The following is an 18,670-nucleotide window of genomic DNA, read 5'->3' on the forward strand; positions in this document are numbered from 1 at the left end:
CCCATTGAGTGTTGTTTCTATGGGGCATGGCGTGCGTAGCGTATAAGAGCAGCTGAGATCAGTTCAGTTCAGCTCAGCTCAGCCTCGGCTTCTCTATTGATAAGCTTGGAGATGCGCTCTATCAGCTCGCATGGAGAGACACTCGAATCAGTCGCTGTTTGTCAGACGTTTGGACTGGACGTGACCGAGGAGGTAGAGCCTTACAACACCTTTAAGCACCGCATAGATAAATCAGAATGCAACGAATTGTGGCAAAGCGCAGCTACAGCCTAATGCTGAGGCTCAGCACTCGCTCTCTGGCTACGACGCCCGTGGGCGATGTGCTCTTTCCGACCAAATCAGATTTTCCCAGTCGTCATATAGGACCACGCAAGACGGATGTGGTTGCCATGCTGGACACGCTGGGCTTTAAGGTAAACTAGGAGAGAAACTATTCTTTTGGCTAACATATTAATGGCCCCTCTCCCTCTCAGTCCTTGGCAGAGCTCACCGAGAAGGCGGTGCCGCAGAGCATACAATTGAAACGGGATCTGAGCCTCGACAAGCCTCTAAGTAAGTAGTGGAAATGTTTTTCAAAAATAGACAACCGCTCGACCCCCTGGGCAGTGATAAGAGATAAGCGCGGTTCAATAGGTCCGCCAGCTAGCGCGTCGTTGACTGCCGTTTGACTCAAAACACATTATCAATACATACTTATATTTATACATATATATAATCTCAATCGCCTTACAGACGAGCACGAGCTAATCCAACGCATTCGTGACATTTCGCTCAAGAATCAGCTGTGGCGCTCGTACATCGGCATGGGCTACCACAACTGCCATGTGCCCCACACGATCGTGCGTAACATCTTCGAGAATCCCGGATGGACCACGCAGTATACACCCTATCAGCCGGAGATCGCCCAAGGTCGCCTTGAGTCGCTGCTCAACTATCAGACGCTCGTCACCGAGCTCACGGGGCTGGATGTAGCGAATGCCTCGTTGCTGGACGAGGGCACAGCTGCTGCGGAGGCCATGTGCTTGGCCAACAGGCACAACAAGCGCAGGAAGCTCTACCTGTCGAACAAGGTGCATCCTCACACCTTGGCGGTAGTTCAGACGCGTGCCGATGCCCTGGAGCTGGAGATCGTTGTGGGTCCCATTGAGCGGGCCGATCTGCGCAGCCGTGAGCTGTCCGGCATTTTGCTCCAGTATCCGGATACCTACGGCGATGTCAAGGACTTTGAGGACATTGCGGCTCTGGCACGCAAAAATGGCGTAAGATCTATCACAGATTTATATGCCGAATAGTTACATAAGTCTTAGCTATCTCGTTCTCTTTCACACCCCTAGACCCTGGTGGTTGTGGCCACCGATCTGCTGGCCCTCACGCTGCTGCGCCCGCCTGCCGAGTTCGGCGCAGACATTGCCATCGGCACCTCGCAGCGCCTGGGCGTGCCCCTGGGCTATGGTGGCCCGCACGCGGGCTTCTTTGCCTGCAAGCAGAGCCTAGTGCGCCTGATGCCGGGCCGCATGATTGGGGTGACGCGCGACATGGATGGCAACGATGCCTACCGCTTAGCGCTGCAGACCCGCGAGCAGCACATCCGACGCGACAGGGCTACGAGTAACATCTGCACCGCACAGGCCCTGTTGGCCAACATGTCGGCCATGTATGCCATCTACCATGGCCCGGAGGGTCTGAAGGCCATTGCGAACCGCATTCATCACTTCACACTGACGCTGCAGACGGGTCTGCTCGAGGCTGGCCATGAGGCGGTCAACAAGAATTTCTTTGACACGCTGCACGTGAGACTCTCTGGCGACCTCTCGCTGGAGGAGCTCAAGGAACGCGCCGAGCACAAGCACATCAACTTGCGGTACTTGCCAGATGACACCGTATGCGTGGCCTTGGATGAGACGGTGAGTGTGGCAGATGTGAACGACCTGTTGTGGTGCTTCAGGGCGCCATTAACGGTGGAGGAGCTGCTAGCACGCAAGGATGTGCTGAAGAACTCCATTGAGAACTCCAAGTTCCTGCGCACCTCACCCTACCTGCAGCATCCCATATTCAACAGCTATCACAGGTAATTAGTCAGTCAGGCCGTCAGCCAGGTGGAAGGAAGTTAACGAAGTATTTCTCCCTTAGCGAGTCTCGCATGGTGCGCTACATGAAGAAGCTGGAGAACAAGGATATCTCGCTGGTGCACTCCATGATTCCACTGGGCTCCTGCACCATGAAACTCAATGCGACCACCGAGATGATGCCCTGCTCGTTCCGACACTTCACAGAGATTCATCCCTTTGCACCGGTCGAGCAGGCTCAGGGCTTTCATCAATTGTTTAGCGAACTGGAGCGGGATCTGTGCGAAATCACGGGCTACGACAAAATCTCATTTCAGCCCAACTCTGGTGCTCAAGGCGAGTACGCCGGCCTGCGGGCCATCAGGAGCTACCACGAGCACCGCAACGAGGGACATCGCAACATTTGCCTGATTCCCATTTCCGCACACGGCACCAACCCAGCCTCGGCCCAAATGGCTGGCATGAAGGTAGACCAACTTTATAAAACCCTTACCAACATTTTACTAACTTTCCATTACAGGTAGAGCCCATACGCATTCTCTCGGATGGCACCATCGATATGGCCCATTTGCGTGACAAGGTAGCGCAGCATTCCAATGAGCTGTCCTGCCTCATGATCACCTATCCCTCGACCATGGGCGTGTTCGAGGAGACAGTGGCGGAGATCTGCACCTTGGTGCACCAGCACGGTGGCCAGGTGTATCTGGACGGTGCCAATATGAACGCTCAGGTGGGCCTGTGCCGGCCCGGAGACTACGGCAGCGACGTCTCTCATCTGAATCTTCACAAGACCTTCTGCATACCGCATGGCGGCGGCGGCCCTGGCATGGGACCCATCGGAGTGAAAGCACATCTGGCACCTTTCCTGCCTGGCCATCCAGTTGTCAGTCCACTCGCTAGCGAGGAGCACAGCTTTGGTGTCGTCTCAGCCGCGCCCTTTGGCAGTCCGGCAATCCTGCCTATCTCCTGGTCGTACATTAAGCTCATGGGTAGTCGTGGACTGAAGAGAGCCACCCAAGTGGCCATCTTAAATGCGAACTACATGTCCAAGCGTCTGGAGCAGCACTACAAAACGCTGTACAAGGCAGAAAGCTCGCAGCTGGTGGCCCATGAGTTCATTCTGGACATACGGGATCTTAAGAAGACAGCCAACATTGAGGCCGTCGATGTGGCGAAGCGTCTGATGGATTACGGCTTTCATGCACCAACCATGTCCTGGCCCGTAGCCGGCACACTGATGATAGAGCCAACTGAGTCCGAGGACAAGGAGGAGTTGGATCGGTTCTGTGACGCCATGATTTCCATAAGAGAGGAAATTTCAGAGATCGAGGAAGGACGCATGGACAAAACTGTGAATCCCCTGAAAATGGCGCCGCATACACAGGCCCAGGTCATATCGGACAAATGGAACCGTCCCTACACACGCGAACAGGCTGCCTTCCCAGCGGTAACTATTCCGTATTACACATTACATTAGTTATATACCTAATTCATTTTCATTGACAGTTATTTGTGAAGCCAGATGCTAAAATTTGGCCTACTGTTGGAAGAATCGATGATGCGTACGGCGATAAGCATTTGGTGTGCACGTGTCCGCCCATTCTGCCCGACTTGTAAAAAACTTGTACAATATGTAAATATTCTAAATATCTACCTGTAAGAAAAATATATATCATGTAATAAAGACTATATAAGTAAATATCTTAACTCGTTTGCTCAAATTTTGTTTACTCCATTGCGTTTAATTTAGCGCCATAAATTTAAACATTTTCACTCAATTCAACACGGCACCATTCACAGAGAACGATCACATATTAATCGATAGCAACTGATAATCATCGCAACACAATATATAAATATTGATTTATATCGGTATTGCCATAAGAAATTCCACAAATATATATTTTACTAACATTAAAAATTTAATATCGGACGATTGGTTTTAAGAGTGTAAAAAAGTAAATTTGCATCACATATTCTTAGCGAATTGCATGTATATAGTTTAAATGCATATTCGCATAAGTTTATATCATTCATAAGTTTAAGTTATTAAATTATCGACATGAACAATCGAAATACAATTAAAATATACATTTATACATATATTCCCACATTAAATCATAAAAATTGTGTGATTTCTGCATGGTTATTTGATGAAAATCAATTAAATTTTTAATTGTTCTATTGAACTAAATCAAAGTTTTTATGTTGTTCATCTCTAAATCTTACAGACAAATTACTCAAATTGGCACTGCTAACGCAAAGCGTATGATTTTTGCTTTAAATAAACACAGAAGTACTCAATTTAACTTATTTATGTCAATAGGATTTTATTTCCTAAATATGCCGTTAAATTTATTCAAAACCTCAGTTAACTTGTAGCTTACTATGCCTAGGAATACCAAATTAAGCAAGAACATACGACCGGCATTTTTGACAACAAATTCAAGGGCCCTGCTGTTATTAACATTTACGCAACTGTTAAATTGTTAGATGCTAAAAGCATATGTTGTTGTGCTGGTAACAGAAAAACAAGCGTGCGCTCAGCAGCAAACAAGTTTTGTTTTACAAATTTGTTTGATCAATAAACAGTATTTCGAGATTTCGACGTCGACAACAGTAACGCTACGGCAGCTGCTCGAAATTAAACAGAAATCATGAAAATCGAGGAAGTAAAAAGCACCGTGCGTACCCAGCGCATCGCGGCCCACAGCCACGTGAAAGGACTTGGCCTGGACGAGACTGGAGCCGCCATACAGAGCGCCGCTGGACTGGTTGGCCAGAAGGCAGCCCGCGAGGCGGCCGGCATCGTGGTGGACCTCATCAAGTCCAAAAAGATGGCTGGCCGCGCGCTGCTACTGGCTGGTCCACCAGGTACTGGCAAAACCGCCATCGCCTTGGCCATTGCCCAGGAGCTGGGCAACAAGGTGCCCTTCTGCCCAATGGTCGGCTCCGAGGTGTTCAGCAATGAGATCAAGAAGACCGAAGTGCTCATGGAGAACTTCCGTCGCTCCATCGGGCTGCGCATACGCGAGACCAAAGAAGTCTACGAGGGCGAAGTGACCGAGCTGACTCCAGTGGAGACCGAGAACCCGATGGGTGGCTACGGCAAGACCATCAGCAACGTTGTGATTGGATTGAAGACCGCCAAGGGTACCAAGCAGCTGAAGCTCGATCCGAGCATCTTCGATGCTCTACAAAAGGAGAAGGTCGAGGTGGGCGATGTCATCTACATTGAGGCCAACAGCGGTGCCGTAAAGCGCCAGGGACGCAGCGACACTTTTGCCACAGAGTTCGACTTGGAGACAGAGGAGTATGTGCCCTTGCCTAAAGGCGATGTGCACAAGAAAAAGGAAGTCATCCAGGATGTCACACTGCACGACCTGGATGTGGCCAATGCCCGCCCGCAGGGTGGCCAGGATGTGCTCTCCATGATGGGGCAGCTGATGAAGCCCAAGAAAACTGAAATTACAGGTAGATTGCTTTGAATTCCTACTCGGTCTCGGGACTGACTAACGAATCTCTTGCAGACAAACTCCGTATGGAAATCAACAAAGTCGTCAACAAATACATTGATCAGGGCATTGCGGAGCTTGTGCCCGGCGTGCTGTTCATCGACGAGATACACATGCTCGACCTGGAGACCTTTACCTATTTGCACAAATCTCTGGAATCTCCCATTGCTCCCATTGTCATATTTGCCACCAATAGAGGCCGCTGCGTTATTCGGTGAGTCCCGCTTTCTCTTCCCGTTTCTGCCCATTTAACAACTTTTCTCCTGCAGTGGCACCACTGATATAGTCTCCCCCCATGGGATTCCATTGGATCTGCTTGATCGCTTGCTCATCATTCGCACACTTCTTTACTCTACTTCGGATATGGAACAGATCATAAAATTGCGTGCCCAGACGGAGGGTCTCCAGCTGGAGGAAAATGCTTTCGCACATCTCAGCGAGATTGGAACAAGTTCCACTTTGCGCTATGCTGTCCAACTGCTGACTCCGGCACACCAGATGTGCAAGGTTAATGGGCGCAATCAGATCACTAAAGAGGATATTGAAGACGTACATTCATTATTCTTAGACGCTAAACGCTCATCCAAGCATCTATCCGAAAAGAATAATAAGTTTATGTTGTAAGTTTACGCATGTAAAACACAATTCCATGTTTACCGATACTTTAATAAATTTGTGGAACTATCGAGTCTAATCGGGTGTCATAATATATCGATATTAGAAAACAGCTGCAATGTTGCTCTCTTTCGAGAGAGAGAGAGCTTGTTAACATTGCTACTGCTAACTCAATATGCTCAAACTAGTGCTGGCAGATGCAAATCTAAGACAAATCTGTTTCCAGCAGACATGGAGTATGAAATAAACCGCGAAATATTTTCCACATCTAACTGGTTTACTTTCCAAAGATATAACTAACCAAACTGACAAATCTGATGTTTCTATTATTTTAATTTTATTCGTTTGATTTTAGCATTTGAGAGTCGTGATTGGCGCTCGTGCCTTGTTTTGTCACGTGCGCACCGCTTCTCTGTTATCAAACTTCTCTTATAAGAAACATTTAACAGAGTTTTTTTCAGTAACATTTTATATTTCGGTGCGTGCTATGTGCTTTTCGGCTACCGCTTGACGCTGTGTGTTTTAAATAATTTAAAATCTTACGCTCGTGTCAATAGTCTACGCTCACGCAGTAGCAGCACACATACACACGGTTAAAATATTAATTAAGTGTTCAATTGTCGTTTAAAATAATCACAAAAATAGCAGTTTACGGCGTAAGCAAACACCGCCTCCAAAAACGCAATTAACCGTTATAGTTATTTACACATTACATATTTACCTACATACGTATACACATGTACGTGCACACACGTACATAGCTGCATGAGTGTAAACGCATTATATTTTGTATACCGCCTTTGCAATAACAATTGCTTATGATTATTTGGGTGCCAATCAAACGGTGCATTGTGTTTTGGTGTCAGTCTAAGCCTTTCCGATGGCTGCATTTTAAGAAAATGGAAACATTTGGCGGCCTTTGGGTCAACGAGCAGCTGCAACGACAACCACAACTACAACAGAGCGACGGCAGCTAGAAGACACCGTGTGTGTGTGTGTGAGTGAGCGCGCAACAAGAACAACAGCGAATATCAACAACAAATAACAGACGGTAAGTGCGTGTGCACGTGTGCGTGTGAATGCTTGTGGGTGTTCTCTCTTTCTGTGTATGTATGTACATGTGTGTGAGTGGGGCCTTGCCTCCCAAGCAGCAAATTAGCGGTAGTATTACCCCGCCGACTGTCTACGCACAGCAATGCGAGACATGTATATGTATGTATGTGTGTATATGCGTGGGTGCTCGTTATAATTTTTTGCATTAACTGTTATTATCATTTAAGCAGCACGCTAGCAAATTACATAATTTTTTGTACGTTTGTCGCTGCCAGCAAAAACGAAAGTTACGCTGGGCAGCTACTGGTTTTTGTTTCCACGCTGTTTGCTGTTGTTGGCTCGTCTTCATTCTTATTGGAATTCTACGCTAGTTTTGCCGCTTGCTTTGTTCGCCTCGCTTACAGCAACGCCGTGTGAAGCGCGCTATTTGTGTTTATTTATGAATGAGATTTATAAAATTAATGACAATCATACATACGTTTTCATTTGATTTGTGCGTAACAGCTTATCTGTTGGGGGAACCGTTCGCTAATTAGTCTCTCTCGCTCTCACATGCATACGCCTCTGCATGTACATATGTCTGTATATACGTACATATGTATGCACGCAAGCGCAACTGACTTTGTATTTGCTTTTCGCCGTAAATCAAATCAAGCATTGCGAAAAATATAATAAATATACAAAGTACATATGTATGTATGTATATAGGTAAGTATGTATGTACAAATGTGTCTGTATATACATATGAATATATTTATGTACTTTTTCGTGCTCACAGCTGTGCTTTCGACATATTCATTACATCTGTATGTATGTATGTATAATTTTAAGGCGAAAATTTGGCTGAAATATTTAAACAACACATTTTTATGTGCCGCCGGCGACGTCGACTGCGTCGCCCACTCGCCGCTGTCGCTCTCTCACTTTTGAGCGCTCTCTCTCGTTCTCTCTCTTCCTATGTCTGTTTCGTTTGTTGCCCAATTTTATGCCCGTTTTCTTTTTATTTTATTTTTTTAAACATTTGTACCAAAGCAAAATGTCCAATACATACGGATGTATGTATGTATGTGTACCGAATATGGGTACGTAAATCCGTATATGTATTTAAGATGTATTTACGTACGCATGTGTAAACGGCTTGTACATTGACGTTGCTGAACAACTGCTACAATCAGTGTTGCCGAAACTTTTTCAGCAAAAGTAGCAAAACCGAAGGCTGAAAGTAGCTAAAAGTAGCCAACTTTCTTCTAAAATAGCTAAAAAAGTAGCAAAAAAGAAAACAGTGCTGTTTTCTTCACAAAAAGTCAACTTTATTAATTTAATTTAGATAATATCTCATCTATTACTACCAACTCGTCATTTTCACCATTGTCGGTTTTATAATTTGCCTTTTTAAGGTCGTTGTGTGGAACGCTATACTCATAGCATAAATAACAAAATAAATTTTTCGATCATTCTCGATAAAAAAGTTATCGGATGAGTTAAAAAATGATAAACTTGTACTGCGTATGGTACACACGAGTGTGCATGCCAAATTTCAGCTCTCTAGCCCTTATAACTTCTGAGATCAACGCTCTCATACGGACGGACGGATGGACGAGCGGACAGACGGACAGCTCGACTCAGCTCGTCGTGCTGATCAAGAATATATATACTTTATGGGGTCTGCGATGATTCCTTCTGCCCGTTACATACTTTTTCACAAAACCATTATACCCTGATTTCCCATTGAAAATGGGTTCAGGGTATAAAAACTGATAAGAAATGAATTTTCCATAACATTTTAGAAAGCTTACCTATTCTTCAGTTGTAGTATTAATTCTACACAAAACTTAATACATTTAAATCATTTACATTTAAAAAGTATCAAAGCAAATTTTGCTATAAGTTCGCTTACATTTTAGCTAAATGTAATATTTGAAAATAGCCAGATTTGTAGCTAATAGCTGTTTGAAAATTTGTGTAGCAATCGGCCTTGAAAAGTAGCCAGATCTATCCACAAAATAGCTGATTCGGCAACACTGGCTACAATAACAAACTGCTGGCAGCTTTTCGCCGTATTTATTAGTCGTCGCCGTTTTCGCCTGGCATTGTCTGGCAACAAAGCGAATTTATGCTGCTCAAGACGTGCGCTGCTATTTTACTTACTTGCAATTAGTTGTTAGTTTTGAGTAGTTGCTGCCCATAGTTCATTATTGTTGTTGTTGTTGTTGTGCTTTATGGCTCCAAGCTACTTACTGTCACTGCCTCAGATATTTATTGTTTGTAGTTGCTACGTCAGGGTTTCTTTCTTTCCTTCTCGCGCAAGTTGTCATATGAATATCTAACATACACACAAACATATGATGGCATATGTGTGCAAATGTCTTTAGACAGTAAGTGTAACTGTGTGCCCTTCGCAAGGTTGCTTTGCTGTGGCCACAGCACAACGGTAAGTTACACAGCTCTTAGGTTGTGTATTGTCCATGGAATGCATGGTAGAAAACTTTTGTTGTATTACGGCGAGGCAAACAAATCAACAGCTGCGACGGCGTCGACTGCGACAAGTCTATTGTGAATGAGCCACTAGCAGCAGCGGCAGCAGCAGCCTTGTAAGCGCCACCCACATAAAAGCAACAGCGTCCACACAAACATTTCTAAAACTAAAGCCGCTAGATACCTCAACACCAACACTAACGCACCGATTGTATGCAGTTAACATACAACATACATATGTATAGTATATATACATATACATAATATATATTTGTCTCGCTCACACGCTATGACGTGAGCGACAGTTGGTGATGCCTACGCGAATACTTTTTAAGTCGCGCTTCAAAAGCGTCATACGCTCAGCTGAGCGCTATTCGTCCGCTTGTTCTCTCGCCGCGTCTTGTTCTCCCCAGTCGCTGCTTTATGACGTTTGGAAGCCACTTGGCTGCGTCGAGCTTTGTGCACGTGTGAGTTCATCTTCTTTGCTCCCTTTGAGCTTTTGAGTTCTTTTGTTGTGTCGCCATATTAAGAACGCACACATTGAGTCATGCACAGCCCACGCAAAGCCTAACTGTGAAACGAAGCCCAACCTTAAATTGAGTTTCGTTTTAATTTCATTGCACTTGAAGTCGCATAAAGAGGAATACGAAGAAGCGGTTAAGGCGACCGCAAAAACTTTATCGACTGCAGCGTGGGGCGGCTATCAATTCTTTTTTTTTTTTTTTTTGCGTTTTCTTTTCTTGTAACCTTGTGCCAATAAAATTGAAATGCAGCCAGAGAGACAGTAAAAACTGAAAATTGTCTTCTGCGTGAAAATACATTCGTATGTACATATGTATGTGTGTGTGTGTGTGCATGCATATGCATGTGGGAGTGTGAAGGTGAATGTGATTTAAGACTACATTCGCCTTGCTGTCTTGTTATTGTTTTGCTCTCCTTTCCCGCCTGCTTCGTGCACTTTGTGTAGCAATTGTCAAGTGAGAGGAAGAAATGCGTAAAAGGCGGCCAGTGTGCTAAACGGGCCAATAAACTGAGTGTTGCTTAATTTCTGGCTAGACAAAACGGTTACGCATGAGCTAAGATTCAATCTCAATGGCGAGAGATGGCGCCAGGCGTAGCGTGCAACGTGATTTCAATTGATTCACAGCTCTCTTCTCATTTATCTCACCTTTGGTATTGTGGTGTGTAAATGTGGTTGTGTGGGCGGCTTTTGATTTAGTCGGCTGTTAATGAGTGGGTCGTTCACAGCGCGCTGACTCAATTCACTCACACCAAGACGCGCATTCACTCACACATATAGACATTGAGCGGCAATTGGCTCTTAGATGCATATGTATGTGTATGGCTGGGGTACAACTGTATTTAAGTATGTTTGTACGTGCCGATAAGGTGCAAAGAAAAAGAGCTAAATATTTGCACACACTGATATCGATGAGCACCTGGCGGATGGATGACTCTTTCCCTCTCCCTCTCTCTCTCTCTCGTACATTTTCTCGCTCATTCGGACTGAGTAGGCGCATTCTTATAACTGTGACGCCAGCGTAGGCCCTAACACTTCGCTTATCAGTTGTGCCGGCAATTCGATTCACTTGCATATGAATGTATGTATGTTTGCTTGTTTGCATGTATGTATTTATATACATACATACATATTGCCGCACCTTTTAACAGCAACAAAGGTAGAAGAAGAAGAGCAACACGGCGAATTGAATGATTCATACGCTTGGCATTTCGCTGTCAACGTTAGCGTCGACGCCAGCGTCGCCGTTGGCGGTAGCTGCTGCTAGAGCTGTGGGGTGGCCTGGCCTCTGGTTTTGCCGGCTGCTTCGCTTGTTAATTTTAATTGATTTTAATTTGATTTGCTTTTCGAGCAAGTGAATTTTGTTAGCCCCTCATCATAGCTGCAAACGTGTCTCTCTCGCTGCCGTCTGTTGTCTGTCGCTGCCAGCCCAATAAGACATGGGAAAGGGAAGAATCGAGTTGGCTTTGCTATTGCAATAGCCTAAGCAACCGTGCTCTGACCCACTTCCTCAACCACTTCCACTTCGACGAGCGCCTGCAACTAGACAATGTTGCCGAGTAAATATTCTATTTTAACAATGCAACAGAAAACACTTTGCATGCATTTCAAGCACTGAAGCACGCTACTCTTAAATCACTCACACAGATGCACACACACAGGCACATACACCTAAGTGCTCTGCCCGCTCTCCAGAGATGCCCCACCTGAATATACGCTGGTAGCTCCCTGAAGCACTCGGGCGGAGCATCTAGAGTAGCTGCAACTGCCACAGAGCTGGGCTTAATGAAATCCGCAAGTTAAATAAAACTCAACCACATTTCTGATGCGCTACCCGCTGTACGGCACTCATTCAAGCTGAAGGATGTGCACGATGTGGCAGATGTGGAAAGTCCAGGGAAGCGCCTTCGACAAGCTTTCCCTCCGTTTTTCTGTTTCTCTCTCTATCTCTCATAACACTATTGTTTTTTCTTTTTTTTGTTTTTTTTTTTTTTTTTGTTTTTTTATTTGCTGTTGCAGTTGCAGCTGCAGTTGCTTTTATTGCTCTGCCATAAAGTTCAAGGATCTGGCATCATTTATTGAACCTCAAGTAGAAGGGGAAATTGCTTTGCTTTCATTTGTGAAGAGAATACTCCCACAAAGGCGCTAGAAAGCAATTATTGTGAATTATTAAATTGTAACTGCCATAAGATTGGCAGTCACAATTATCTGTATAAAAATGATATAATATAATATTAGAGTATAGTCTATAGACCATAGTCTATACACAGTACTCACACATTCAACCGCTCGGTGTTCCCCTAGGAATTCATCTCAAAGCTGAATCGAGCAGTAGAAACTAATTAAAAGTTTGCATTTTTCATATTTAACTTTCGATGGAGCTCCTCTCTAGCCCGATCAAAGAGATAACTTTGCTTGTGAAATAACTATCTGTGGCAAGTTGATAATTAATTTTCCATCTGTTTACTGATATGAGCGATAGTCTGGTTAGAATCTACTCAACTCGATCTCGATTCTTAAAGCCTACGCGCTACGCAAAAAAGACTCGGCCAACAGGATTCCAGGTTTTAATTGGTTTCTCTATTAATAGGAGCTTCCAGATTCAGCGGTAACTGTCACTTTACGCCGTTTCTCATTTTATGATTAAAAAAAAAAAAATACAAAAATACAAAAAAAGCGGCAAGCGCATGCAAGCGAAAAAATTGTAAAATCTGACACATGATGGCATTCGAATGCTGGTAAATGAAAGTCAGGTAGAAGAACAAGAACAACATCTGCACTGCAGTCGGCGAGCGAAACGCGCAATGGCGGGCCAAAAAATATGCAAATGTGGCGCCAGTGTTGGGGCATCTCCATCAGCCCCAGCATCTCACCCACCTACCCAAAACCACCCCCTGCATGCATGCAATCATTTTAAATCTGTGGAAAAAATGCAGCCACTTTGCCCCGGCCCGCGCTCACTCATCATGAAAACAGTGGCGAATGCTCAGATATATATGCATATATTTATGTGTGCCATACAAATAAACACACATACATCTATACACAGATATGTATATAATATATAAAATATATGTATATTGCTATTGAAGACTGTAAACAGTTGCATGCAAAAAAAATAAATTAAACAAAAATTAATGAGCCGTTTTAGAGCGCTTAATTTTCATATCCTAGATGCTAACACATTCTAGAATTCATTTGTTTTCGGACTAACGCCCAATATTTCATAAAAATGGCCGAAAAAAGAACAAAATAATCCTTATTTATTGGCAATATTCTTAATATTTATAAGTTAAAGTGGATTACTTTTTATTATCATATATATTTTTATATATTCAGCTGAAAATAATAGTGCTGCATGACCCAAAACTTAGGCCAATACGAGACGGTATATATATATATCAAATGATATATCTTTAAATAACATATCGGTTTATTTTATTTTATTTTAATGAACACATCTGTACTTATAAATATACATATATACAAAAAAAATAGATAAAAATAAATCAACTTATATATTATATTACTACATCGACGAGATCAATTTTATTCGATTTACACAAAAATTAAAATTAACGGCATTATCGAATTTCTTTCAAGGGGATCGAGTTTTTTCGATTTATCGCGATTTTCGTTTTAGCAAGGTACATATTATCGAGACTCGAATGTATTTAAAATTCCTGCTTCCAAAACCATTTTTGCGAAAATGTTCTCTATATATTATCTGGTTGGCTATATTTGAAAATCGTTTCATAAATACAGCCGTTATACTTGTATGTATTACTTTTAAGATCTTATTGAAAATATTCACCCGATCTGGTGAAATATTGTACATATTTTTAAAAAATACTGCGAGATATGGCATATCAAGTAAAAAATTCGCTGCTTAGATATGCAAACATGTCTGAACTATGGTAGGGACACTATTCAAATTCTTTTACAAACAGAACGATAAATTAGTTAGAAAATATTTGAGAGTATTTTCACATAACGAATTTACATATATACAAATTCGAGCGAGCGAATGTAGGCAAATAAAAAGCAATGCCAGAGCGTGGGGTGACAGATGAATAATGCTGTGCTGTGTAGTGCAGTGTATTGTAGGCAGTGCAAATATGCAAAGCTTGCAGCTTCACACACACACACACATACATACAGTGAGAGAGAGAGAGAGTGGGATGGATGAAAGCAAACGGCGCACTTCTCCTTAAAATCCTAAAATGCTTAGCGTGCAAAATCAATTTGATGCTATTTGTTAAAATGCATTGTGTACGTGTGCGGGTGAAAGAGTGTAAATGTGTGTGTGTGTGGGACTTTGAGTGTGCATAAAATATGACGGCGCATTTTGGGAAAAGATTGCTGAAGTGCAGCAGCAGAGGCAGCGGCGCTTACGGCGCCGTCAACATTGCCACATGCATGCAGAATTTACTTTTGCTGCCACTTTTTCGTTATTCGTACAACTGTGTGTGTGTGTGTGGGTGGCCGGAGTGCTGCCTGTGTGTGTTTGTGTTTGTGCTTGCCGCTGAAATATCGGTCAAGGCTGCCATCCAGCTAGCTCATACTTAAGCGGCGCTTTAGGAACTGCCATCGCTGATTCCAAGACAACTGTGCCACTATATCAACACTTTTGACGATATCCACCGTTGCCATCGTTAATGACATTTCCACGTTGCTTGCGCCCCTTTGCGTCTCCAATCGCTCGTGCCCCTCCCTTGGCATGACAATGCTCGAGTGCTTGTGGTAACCTCAAAATAAGGTCAAGGTAATGGCTTACACGGTCCACACGCAAGACTCAAAGATACCTATGAATACATACCTACATAAGTACATACACATATACATACATATACATACATACATAAGTGCATACATACATACATACATACATATCTAAGTGAATGGCTCGAGCTCTGATCCTGGGGGCTGGTCAGAGTGGAGCTTGCGTGCTTCTTTACTTTTATTTGTTCCTCCTTTGTTGCATTTGGGCGGGAGTGCTACGAACCGGAAGTTTGCATGCAACAATTAGAAAGTTAGTACTAGGCGGGACTGCGAATGCCCGCACATTGCCAGTTAATACACAGATCTGCAATGTGATACAGACATACAATTTTCACACTTCTAAAGGAATATTGTATTGAATAAATGTTATTGAGTTCAAGAACACCTTAACGTAAAACCTGAAAAAAAGGATATTTTGAAATAACCTTTCGACTCAGTTCAATAATAGCTTCAACTACAACTGATATATAAATTAAATGAGCAAAATATATTTTTGCCACATACACTCTTATAAACCTCATTCAAAGAGAAAATATAAATAATTGTCCCTAACAATATACGTAAACATATATGAGATTCACTGTAAAATACACATTATTTAATATGTTTGTATTGATTTTTATATTATTTAATTAATAATTTATTTTATTATTATATAAATCCATTTTATGTATATTTAAAAGCAAACATTTTTAAAATTAAAATTTAATTTTATATTTTTCTTATGATTAACTTAAAATGTTTAATTGCTCGGTGGTATGAATTGGTATTAATCGAGCAAGTCCAGTATATATATTATGAATACATTCCTTAGATGTAGTCTATCATAAAAGTATTTAATCTGCAACTATAAAGTATTGATAAATTTGATTATACCTGACGCAGGCTTCTGGTGCAATAAGCTATGTCTAAAGTCACAGAATGAATAAATCTAAATTCGGAAAGTTGACGGTGCAGGGAGTGGCCACAGTTAGTTTTCAAACGAAATAAGGCATATGCTGCCCTTGGGTAAATTTAAAGCTACGCCCTCAACTGTAATTAGCTTTAATAAAAGTGCACTGCAGTGGGCGAGAGTGAAGAGGTAAAAATGAAAAAAAAAAAAAAAAAAAATGAAAACTTTTTGAATTTGTTTGGACACGCAGATGCCATGAAATTCACTTAGATGCTGCCAGCAAGCAAGCAAACAAATAGCAATCAGCAGCACCGCAAGAAGTTCTACCCCAACTATGCGACCACCCGCCACGCCCATTCAACCAACAACAGCCACAGCCACAGCAACAGCCACTGCAACGGCAATGGCAACAGCAACAGCAACAACAAGTTTAGCAACTCTCATTGCGCTATTGAAAAGCATTCAATGCACTTCTCAGTTCTCACTTCTCACTTCTCCGTCGTTCTCCAGCAGCCGCAAAATTTTGTGTAATCCCATATAAGTATGCCGCTGCTGAGCTGTAGCTGGGATGCAGCTTTCGGCCATGAGACGTGCGTTCAAATCTGCCATCAACACTTGTTTATAAAGCGCCGCTGCACCCACAACACGCTCCCTCCTGTCCACGCCCACAGCTGCCTTCAGCAAAGGCAGCAAATAATGCGAATCTGAAGCTTACGCATTTGTCGTCTTAGCTGAGCAACAGCAGCAACAACAACAATAGGGAAAAGGACGACAACAACGTTTTCTTAATCCATTTGCTTCAGCCAGGCGCTGCCAGCCACGCCCACTTGACGTCACGCCCTGCCAATAAAACTTTTACTTTAGCCCCTTTATACAAGCAAGAAGCAGAGTAGTTGCAATTGTTTTTTTTTTTTTTTTTTGTTATTGTTGTTTTTGCTTCAGCTACTGCTGCTGCATCTTGACAAAGATTTTTCTTAGCTTCCACTGCGAGGACATCGACATTGCCATTAAATTTAACAAGATTTTCACTCTTTGGCTTCCAAATCTGTTCATAGTTAATGCAACACGAATAGGGAAGACAAAAGCATGTACGAAATTAATATTATATCAGACACCCAGCTAATTTTGAATATGTGTGTACATATGTATATAGAGTATACAGTGCTGTGCACTTGAATAGCTTTGACTAGTCGATAGTATGAATAGTTAATCTCATTAACTCTACTTCCCATTTTAATGAAATAATTTTGTAATATTCTCGAAAAAACAAGATTTTTTTTTTAAGTATTTGTATTTACTTTTTCTTTATTTTTAATCACTTCAAATAATAACCTGTTAGATAAATTTACAGTGCTTTGGTTCAAAGTCATTATAATTTTTTATTTTACCATTAATATAACAATATAGCAAATACAAATTAATGCAGCAAAAAAATAGCTCTTTGCAATCATGCAATCCATAAAATGAAAGTTCATTAAAATTACAAAAAAGGATATCTTTTTTTATTTTTAATTATTTGTGCATTTATTTAAAAACCTAAAACATTTTTCCTCATAATTAATTGGCGTTTGAATTAAAAATTTAAAAAAGTAAAACCTATTAAGCTCACAACACTTTAATTTACAATTACTACAATATGCTAAAAAAAATCATTTAGCTTATGAAATGTGCTCAGCAAAATCTTACAAAATTTGTGCGCATAAAATTCAAGTATTTCATTCATCTATTTCATTCCACAAAAGTTTTCCTAAAATTATTTATGAATTTCAATGAAATATTTAAAAGTTTAAATAGTTTTCAATTAGTGAGTGTATTCAGATATTAGCTTGTTTTTAATGCACATTTAGTTGGATACTTGGACATGTTGTTGAAACCAATTTATTTTCGGACTGACCTACATTGATGGTGCTTGCGTTCAAGCCTTAAGAACTTTGCTATTGATGCTGACTGCCGTCTGCTGACTGCTGCCTGCTGTGGGCGGAATGCGGAACGTTGAACGTGGAACGTGGTGCGTCTTATGATTTTTGATTATAACGTCAATGACTCGACACAGTCACAGCAGCTGCGTCTGGGTGAGAGAATGGCCGTCAGAGCTGGGAGATTGCTTAGCGCCGCTTGTCGTCAGCGCAAAGACAAAGTGAAATGATTTGAAATGTTTGACAGCTGAAAATGAAAGAGTGCATGGCTGAATAGCGGAATAGCTGAAAACTGTCAAATATCGCATATGGGGCGACAAAAGCTCGCAATTCGACTCGCAGATAGAATGGAATACATATAATGTGTGTGAATGTATGTATCCATGTGTAGAGTCTACTCCCACTAATGTCACTCTTTTCCGCCTTGCCAATAGTTTTTGTTGGGCTTTTGTTCTCTTCAGCTGCTGCTGCTCTGTATCTGTATCTATGATGCTGCTCGCCCTTCCCCTGCACTCGGCTTCCTGTGACCCGTTGCGATGAAAATATGAAAATTGCTAGCTGTTTTGTGCTCTGTCGTCTCTCCCGATCCCCATTGAAACCATTTTTCGTAAAGCTAGCCCCAACAACAAAAACAACTCGGTTTTTGTCTGCTTTGTGCGCTTAGTGTCGTACATTAGGTTGTTGTGTTTGTTTTTATGGCTTTCAAAATAGTTTTATGGCATTGTCTTTCCTTTGATTCGACTCGTTGGTACGAGCTGCGACACTGCGATCTACTTATTCCTCTTGGTAATTAACATAAATATTTTTGTTTGTCAGCATGGATATGTGTGCGTGTG

General features: G+C 42.3%; 3 protein-coding genes and 1 long non-coding RNA gene across 9 annotated transcripts in view; 3 read left to right on the forward strand and 1 right to left on the reverse strand.

Moving 5' to 3' along the window:
* The first annotated feature begins 89 nt into the window (after positions 1-89).
* LOC108620901 (glycine dehydrogenase (decarboxylating), mitochondrial) lies at positions 90-3,765 on the forward strand. The gene is made up of 7 exons (XM_018017922.2): positions 90-413; positions 474-552; positions 733-1,259; positions 1,335-2,068; positions 2,131-2,533; positions 2,587-3,513; positions 3,573-3,765. Exons 1-7 carry the CDS (start codon positions 237-239, stop codon positions 3,681-3,683), a joined length of 2,958 nt encoding a protein of 985 aa, XP_017873411.1. The 5' UTR covers positions 90-236; the 3' UTR covers positions 3,684-3,765.
* A 780-nt stretch (positions 3,766-4,545) lies between these two features.
* Positions 4,546-6,275, forward strand: pont (RuvB-like helicase pontin). The gene is made up of 3 exons (XM_018017925.2): positions 4,546-5,540; positions 5,597-5,795; positions 5,851-6,275. The coding sequence occupies exons 1-3, from the start codon at positions 4,724-4,726 to the stop codon at positions 6,203-6,205; spliced, it is 1,371 nt and encodes a 456-aa protein (XP_017873414.1). The 5' UTR covers positions 4,546-4,723; the 3' UTR covers positions 6,206-6,275.
* A 370-nt stretch (positions 6,276-6,645) lies between these two features.
* The window catches only part of Nuak (Nuak family kinase 1), a 49,242-nt gene continuing 37,217 nt past the window's right edge, over positions 6,646-18,670 (forward strand). For 4 of the 6 annotated variants that reach the window (XM_089466041.1, XM_018019396.2, XM_089466073.1 and 1 more), the window contains exon 1: positions 6,646-7,247. The gene's annotated coding sequence lies outside the window, so the exon portion shown is untranslated. The remainder of the gene's footprint in view (positions 7,248-18,670) is intronic. The other 2 variants (XM_018019402.2, XM_089466079.1) reach the window with 2 other exon arrangements.
* Positions 14,395-15,474, reverse strand: LOC149270714 (uncharacterized). The gene is made up of 3 exons (XR_016269534.1): positions 15,412-15,474; positions 15,134-15,330; positions 14,395-15,049 (listed from the first exon to the last, which is right to left on the reverse strand). It is a non-coding gene; the product is annotated as an uncharacterized LOC149270714 (long non-coding RNA).

This window comes from Drosophila arizonae, chromosome 2 (genome assembly GCF_054131065.1).
Source record: "Drosophila arizonae isolate 15081-1271.41 chromosome 2, UAZ_ARI_1.0, whole genome shotgun sequence".
Classification (NCBI taxonomy): Eukaryota; Metazoa; Arthropoda; class Insecta; order Diptera; family Drosophilidae; genus Drosophila; species Drosophila arizonae.

Bases quoted from the DNA above. Each gene is read 5' to 3' on its own strand.
- LOC108620901 (XM_018017922.2), top strand. From the start codon at position 237: ATGCAACGAATTGTGGCAAAGCGCAGCTACAGCCTAATGCTGAGGCTC. The intron at 1,260-1,334 runs GTAAGATCTATC...TCACACCCCTAG, and splicing joins CTCTGGCACGCAAAAATGGC to ACCCTGGTGGTTGTGGCCAC. The intron at 2,534-2,586 runs GTAGACCAACTT...TTTCCATTACAG, and splicing joins CCCAAATGGCTGGCATGAAG to GTAGAGCCCATACGCATTCT.
- pont (XM_018017925.2), top strand. From the start codon at position 4,724: ATGAAAATCGAGGAAGTAAAAAGCACCGTGCGTACCCAGCGCATCGCG. The intron at 5,541-5,596 runs GTAGATTGCTTT...AATCTCTTGCAG, and splicing joins CAAGAAAACTGAAATTACAG to ACAAACTCCGTATGGAAATC. The intron at 5,796-5,850 runs GTGAGTCCCGCT...TTTCTCCTGCAG, and splicing joins AGAGGCCGCTGCGTTATTCG to TGGCACCACTGATATAGTCT.